This window comes from Saccostrea cucullata, unplaced genomic scaffold (genome assembly GCF_032062105.1).
Source record: "Saccostrea cucullata isolate Sc308-1 unplaced genomic scaffold, CSIRO_AGI_Scuc_v1 ctg15343, whole genome shotgun sequence".
Classification (NCBI taxonomy): domain Eukaryota; kingdom Metazoa; phylum Mollusca; class Bivalvia; order Ostreida; family Ostreidae; genus Saccostrea; species Saccostrea cuccullata.
In genome coordinates this window covers 5,732-13,693 of record NW_026918021.1, presented here as the reverse complement: position 1 = coordinate 13,693, position 7,962 = coordinate 5,732, and the positions used below count along the sequence as shown (strand labels likewise).

Here is a 7,962-nt window from a genome sequence, read left to right as displayed (position 1 = left end):
AGTAAAATACCAATCGGAGTTCCACGGATGACTCGTACCTGAATGGAACGTAGTGGAGTCAGCTGAGGATTGCCGATTGAATGGAGGGTAGCGGAGTCAGACGAGGATTGCCGATTGAGTAAAATACAATGCCTCAAAATAAAACAAATAGCTTACTGCCATAAATGGGCTCCTGGCGGGGGCAAAGTACACAATATATAAATACTACATGAACGAGAACATTTTTTGTGTTTATGTAATTACAAAAAGCTAAATATTTTCAAACTCATTTAAAAGGTATTGAAAAAAGTTAAACAGAAATTATGAGGAAATGTTAAATGTTCAAACCTATGCATGTGTGAAGCATTAATTAAGAAAGGATCTGAATTAGGTGCCTTTAAATCGAAAGAAGGGATGAATTGTTGGTCATCACATTAACAGTTAAACAAAGTACCCTGTACATTTACTTCCATGTGCATGCAAAGCCAAAAGTATACGATGAACGTGTTTCAATTTTATTTCCAGTAAATTGAATTCATGAACCTGAAGTTGTGCTATTACAAAACTGATGAATAATTAAAAAAATAAATAGAAGTCAATTGTTAACAATTTTTTTAATGACATTTAAGACAATGATTCTATGGAGTAAGAAGAGGGGTATACACCCCGCGTACAACATGTTGCATATACCCCGGACACAACATTGATTTTTCGTCAATATCTTTATATACGAACTGTTTTATTTACAGACAATTTGTACAAACGTTTATATTGTAAAAATGTATTTAACAATAATATAAAAGTGACGATAAAGCAAAGCTTTGTTCTGATATTTGATCATAAACACAGTGAAGCACCAATCTTGCTCCGACTCCCGGAATTGTGTTGAGGTGTTTGAAAAAACTAGAAAGTGTCCAGTGGATTCACAGGTATCCATATACTCTTTAGACAATGCTTCCTTCCGTTGGCATATGCTTTCTGGCGAAAAATATCCGTAAGTTGAGAAAATGGACAAAGAACGTACATTGACCCCCTTTTTCTCGCTTCGGAAGCATACACCCCGCGCACAACTTAGTATACACCCCGCATGTTGGGATATACACGGTGAAAACGTGATTTACCGTTTACGGAACTTCAAATTGCTTCATATTGTTTTATTATCTACATGTACCAGACTAAGCTTTGTTAGTTTATGTTGCGGTTTCCGTTTATATTCTTACATGTATAATTGACTTCTCCAACAGAAGAAGGTAACCAGGGAAAGTAAAACTGCATTCTACGATACACTAGAGAGATCCTTGCCTTGTGAACATACATTGAGTGATCACATTTCACCCGCACGTTACTACGAGATTGAATGTCCACTAGGAAAACTGACTGAGCACCAGGAAGAAGCAATAGAACAAGTCAGAAATTGTATTGTTCATACGGCAAAAAGTCTTCCACATTGGGATGAAAAAATTCCACATATATGGTCTATGTTTGAGCAATTTATTCGAGAACACAAAATACAGAAAATTTTACACAGAAAAAGCCTAAAAACAGAGCAAGAGTTTAGGTCTCTGGGCGAAAATGACCTTGATGATATGCTCAGATACTTTTCGGAGGTAGGCCAGATAATCTATTTCTCGGAAGAAGGTTTGAGACACAGCATTATACTGGACGTTGGTTGGTTTGTAGACGCTTTTAAAAATATCATAACAGACCCTACTCACGCTCGCTCAGCGTGCAGTAGGGTTAAAGAGTGGGACATTTTTATGAAGAATGGAATGATTTCAGATTCAACACTGGTCAAGGTATGGAGGGAAAACAAAAAGGAATCGTATGTTCTTCAGAAGGATCATATTATACCATACATGGAGAAACTTGGCATTCTTGCAAAAATGAAAACCCAAGAAATTGAGGTGAAAGACGCGGAATTGTTAGAGAATAAACAAGAGTCCTTGTACTACATCCCAAGTATCAATAAGACTGATTTCACAACAAAAGGCTTTAATTTCTTCAACAACGGATATAAAACTCCGATTTTGGTTTTTTCTTTCAAAACGTATATTCCACATTTCTTTTTCTTTAGACTTGTTGCAATATGTTTTTCGAAGTGGGAGTTATTACGGAAGGACCGTCTCTGTAAAAACGTTGCCTTTTACAAGGAAAAGGGGGGTGATATTAACATTGCTATTGCTGTTAATAAAACGTCCATTCAATTGCAAGCATTTACTCCAGATGATAAAATCAATCTAAAAAGCTCAGATACCAAGAATATCAGAATTCAAATTGAACGTTTGCTTCGGGAGGTTACTACTACTTTCCATCACCAAGTCATCTATGAGGTTGGGTATCCGTGTAGAGACATAAATATCACCGAAGAAGATGAGCATTGCTTTTTATCAGAAAGAACAGTCGCCGAGCTAAAAACGAATGAACGAGTTTGCCCGAATTTTATAAAGGAGGATCATGAAAAGCATCAGATTGTTCGTGACGACCTGCTGCATTACTGGTACACGGTATGTACTTTAAACAGGCTATATTAAACGTAGCAGCATTTCGACTGGAGTAATGTTATATTTACCAAAACAGTTACTATAACTAGAGAATTACATTTAAAGGGAAGTTGGGTTGTAATCTCCCTGTCACGAATAAACAAAGGTAATTTAAAGACAATTGCAATGATCGATTTATTTCTTTGTTTTAAATTATATTGTTATGATTTATTTTTCAGGGATTTGATAGCAGAGCCCATTCTTCTTGGTGGTTGGACTAAAAGAAATTGATTGTAAAACGAAACAGTTTAAATGTACAAAGCGAGCTCTACTTTCTCTTATCATTTCTGTTTCACGCTGGTGGTCTATATAAATACGTATTGATAGAAAAATTAATATGTATTGAATTAATTCTGCATTCATCTGTTGAGGTTGACTAAAAAAAAATAACAGAATTAGACTCGGCCATTCAGTGAATTGAAAATCTACTGAAAGATCACATGTAGTGGAAAACAGATCTTTATCATTTAAGCATTAATATGATTACTTTATTGAATGCAAGTATTAATATTAACCCCGTATAAAAAAAAAACATATATATATATGAATATGTTTTAAACATTATATGTACATGTATTGTAATAGAAATGATACCCAACCCCATATATTTGTTTAAAAAAAAAAGTTTAAGTTTAAATATTTCCATTTCTATTTTTTTTTCTCTGTGATAACTGTTTGAAAGTTTGGGGAATTTATTTCTTGATAATTCTGCCGGAATGTAAATTAGGCAGGTCGATAGGTCAGCAGCTAAGGAGGCCTTATATGCATGCAAATCTTGTGCGCATCTGTCTACGTGTCTGACGCTAAGGAGGCAAAATATGCATGTAAATCTCGTGCATCTGCCTTTGTGTTTGACGTCAGTGTGAGAGGACTATTAAAATTGGCATGGAAGTCCTTGTGTAAATCTATTAGTCTACATTTCAAATGTCTAAATCTACAATTTTATTTCACAATGGAATGGAAATATAAGAATTCGCTGTCTAGTTTTGAGAGTATGCCAGGGACATCAACAATAGTTGGAAACATGGGATAATTTTAGCATAACGGGCGAAGCCCGTTATGCAAATTATATTAGGGATAGTTTAAATCTGGTGGTGATAATTTGTTGGAACTGCATGTGGCGAATATTTTTTTTCTTTTTCTCAGACAATTAACTTTAAAAAATTTGCAACATTAAAAGGCAATGAAAGACAACAAAAATTTCTGTAGTTACAAATTGATATCCGAGAACTAAAATGTTATATATATTTTTAAAGAAGGATTAACAAGCACATTTCGATATCAATTTTTTTCTTATCAACACTTCCATTTTAAAAACAGAGGTGAGCTAAGCTAAATAACCGAATTTTTTCTTCTTCCAGTATTATTAAAGCAGCTGTTCAGATCCTCATCCTGCCCAGTTAAGAGTGTAAATAGTAGGTAGAGCTTTATCTCTTCAGGAAATTTTAGCCATGATACACAGTGTTTCAAACGTACTGTAACAATTATTTGATTTTTGTGTTCTTTTACCATCGATTGTATTAAACTACATCAAGGATTACTTTAACATGATTTATTGAGTTTTTGAATGCACTTTACAAAGCAAGAAATAAAGAAATCACTGGCCCCTGGATCATATATAAAAATCTTAAAAACTTGTTAAAGGAAACTCTATATTCACATATGACAGCAGATTGATGATACAAAATTGGAAAGTATTTTCATTTTGGGCTGCCTAACCTCTAAAAAAATTCAGCATCTAAGACATTTTTTGACTTAAGCTAAGATGTTTCATGATCCCGGGGCCTGGTTTTCTTTCTCATTTTTTTCTTATCCTCTAACTCTTTTTTCTGTTAGGCGAAAGGTCCCACATATTATATTAATTGACAAGGCTATGGTTTTGCAGACAAATTGACAGACAGGCAGAGATAAAGAAAAACAGACAGGCAGACAGGATGCATATTCTAACAATACACACCTTCTAATCACTAATTACAGAACCTTAAAACACAATGTGATAATATTGTGTTGTATTCTAATAGAGTTAAGGTACATACTACTAAAAGATTAATAAATTTATAAGTAAGATGGTGAGTTGTTTAATTTATATCTCACCTCTCATAAAAGGCATATCAAGTAACATTTTCAGATTACAAATATAAATTAAATGAATTGATATATCATTTGAAGATATTTAGACGCAGTTTACTTTGATGCTATGTTTTCTTATGATTTAATTCATATAGATTCTATACTTCACCTAGTGTAGAGACACAGTTATAAATATCATTTGAATGCAGATACGTATATATCGGTGGATATTGTAATGATTCTAATAAATCGGTCCACTGCAAGGTTATACGCAATAGATTCTAGTAAGTCTTTACACATAGATGTATCATTGGAAATATTCATTTATTTCAAAATAGCTGCGATCCTGGTGAAATCTAAATTCAAATAGCTATCTTCTTTAAGAATTCATCTTTTATCGCAAAAATTAACATAAATCTATTATGTACCTTGACTCTATTCAATACAATACACTACATCTCATTCTATTTTTAAGCCCTTGTAATTGATGATAAGAGGGTGTATATTTTTTGTCTATACATTCTTCTATCCTTCTGTCTACCTGCCTGTTTGTCTATCTGTCTGTCTATTTGTCTGCGAAAGGTTAAGTCCTGACAATTAATTCTGAAATGTTGATCATTAAACTTTAGAGAGAGACGAGAGAGAGGTTGTCAAGAAAGAAATATGTCCGGAATTGAAATATCATTATGAGTTGATAATTACGTCGTTGGATTGAACTCCCTATAGTTCAAGTCCGTCGGACGATACTGTATTAAGAGAGCTCCTGTATCTTAGTAGGTATGCACACAAAAAACCCTCACTGCTCTATGGCTTTGAATGCCAACCATTGGTATAAATTTGCAGCCTGTCATCGGCAAGTGTTACCTCTTCATTTGAGTGAAAAAAATCTTTCGAAATGTTTGCATGTAAGAAAATCAAGCCTTTTAATGTCTTTTACCTTGTTTAATGATAAGTTTTTTGCAAATTCCGTTCCCAATGTAAATATATTTTAAACATATGGTACATGGTTTCGATGGTAACATAACAGCAGCGAGGTGACAGGAAAGCCCTGGACATTAATAATGCACACGCATTGACCCATCACTGTCAATATAGCCTAAAATCCGAAGAATATGTGTTATTATGAACTTTTTTTCGTTTCTATAGATTATTTACGGATTACTAGTATTTAATAGACTATATTTTTGAAATGGTTTGTCATTGTGTGTAAGGAAACTATTAAATCAAAATTTTTGTTTAATTTTTTTGCTCGGCAATGTCAACAATTCACAAAAATGCAGTTAATATCGACGATTTCATTAAAACGTTGAAATCATTTTGATTCATTGTATTGTCAGGTAACATGTATTCAAAGTTAATTAAATAAGTTTAATGCAATATGCAAAAATATTCTAGGTTGGAGTTTTTATTATACCAGTCTTGCAATCCATCCGACTTTTACGCTTAACTTTAAGATTTGCATTCGACATCGATTAAAGCAAGATCAACCCAATTCACTGGCCCTATGAGGGAATGGCGTTTAATTCTTCCTCTCTGATTCAATAAACATTGTAATATTTTTACTCTTAACGCATGTATCTTCAACATATGAATACACAAATGAATGGAAATCTATAGCATTAAAACGTCATAACAGAAAGGTGTCAAAAAAATTGAAATATGCATTTTATCTTGACGCACAATCGCTGAACGCTGAGGAACTGCAACGTCACATCATACAAATCATAAACTAACTAAAACTCCCATAAAAGACATATCTTTGCAGGTGAATTTTCATACAACACGTCTCAGAGTACCTACCTCTAAAACTTCCACTGCCAAATTTGATCTTAAAGAAGTGAGACATCATACAGTATTTCATTTAGCTAGGCGCCAAATCCCACCAAATGTATCTTAAAACATGTGAAAATTAAAAATATTCATTTGCCAAGAGAATATTAGAAATCTTTATCGGAAAACATTAACAAATTGATTTTGAATCTGTCCATGTCTTCCAGAAAAAAATCTCAAAAAATCTTTATTTTTAATATTTCTCAAAATCGCAACAGTTTATGTGCCATTTTTTTTCTTTAAAAATATTAAGAATTATATCTAATGTTAACAAAAACACATAGTTTATTATGCTCAACCAGATAAATTTAACAATGCAGCCTTTTGAAGACCTTTACCCCCATATTTGTAATATCAATTTTTCAATCATTCTCTGCAAAATTTTTTAGAAAAGTAAAATTTAAAAAGATGATATAGGCTTTAAAAGAATTCAAATAGATTTCAAGTTTGTTTGTTTAAAAAAATTAAAAAGCATTAGGTCCATAAAGGCAATAAAGAATTTTGTGTCTTTGTATGCAATAAATCACAGATAGTTCCTATGGACAGAGTGCGGAGTGTTAAAATTTCCATAAATACGTTATTGAATGCTTTGTATGCTCAATGACATCCTAATGAACAAATAAATACTTGCTAAATTATTTTCAATCATCCAAAAAGATTTTTTCAGCAGATAATTGAAATTCAAAATTTTATATTGGTGTGTAATATTAAAACCGGATCCGTAAAAGTGTGGACCTTCCTTAAAAGCTTTTTAAAGCTTTATCTATGTCTTTAATAACCATTCCAATTACTTGCATAAGAAAATCAGCAACTAATGTAATCATTTTCATTGATATTTCATCGTAAAAAAATCTAGCTGAAAATTCAAATTCAGGATAAAGCTAGTCCTGAGATTCGAACATGTATGAACGATGTCATTAAAATCACCTCATACTACTTGTTTAGTTACATATCCATATCGGAGTGCTTCAATAAAATGTAAATATATTTATACACATTCACATTTTATTGACGCACTCCGACTGACAATTTATGAAATGTATTTATACACATTTCATAAATTGTCCGTCGGTGAAATTATTTTAAAGGGAATACATGTACAAAATTTATATACATGTATGAGAGAGACAAAGACAAAGAGAGAAAGAGAAAGATAGGGAGAGAGATCTTGTGTCCACTGATTCCTTATATTGAACATTTTCGGAATCGCGTACACCTGACACCGTACTGCGGACTGCGGACTATCGAACAAAAGACTGCTTTCAGGGAACGTATAGAAATACGTATTCAGTCTTTCTTAACTTTGCTGTACATTCTTTCATTTTTCTGGGATTGTTTTCATGCATGTGACACAATTTAAACATGGAAACAGATTTAAAAAAAATGTAATTATAAGCTTAATTTGTGTTTATCGAGTAAATAAAATGTAACTTTATATGTATATCAGATTATATACACAAACGTGTAGGTATTGTACAAGCATATTCAATGTAGTGATGTGTATAAATCAAAGATTGTGTTGTCTACAGACAAGTCCTGTAAC

The 7,962-nt window shown here is 32.6% G+C and overlaps 1 protein-coding gene across 1 annotated transcript; it reads left to right on the top strand.

Moving 5' to 3' along the window:
• Positions 1 to 1,223: 1,223 nt before the first annotated feature.
• Positions 1,224 to 3,090, top strand: LOC134234689 (uncharacterized; the record flags this gene model as incomplete). The annotated part of the gene is made up of 2 exons (XM_062716776.1): positions 1,224 to 2,483; positions 2,699 to 3,090. Coding segments are annotated over 2 exons (1,302 nt in total), but the record flags the coding sequence as incomplete, so codon positions are not given.
• Positions 3,091 to 7,962: the final 4,872 nt, after the last annotated feature.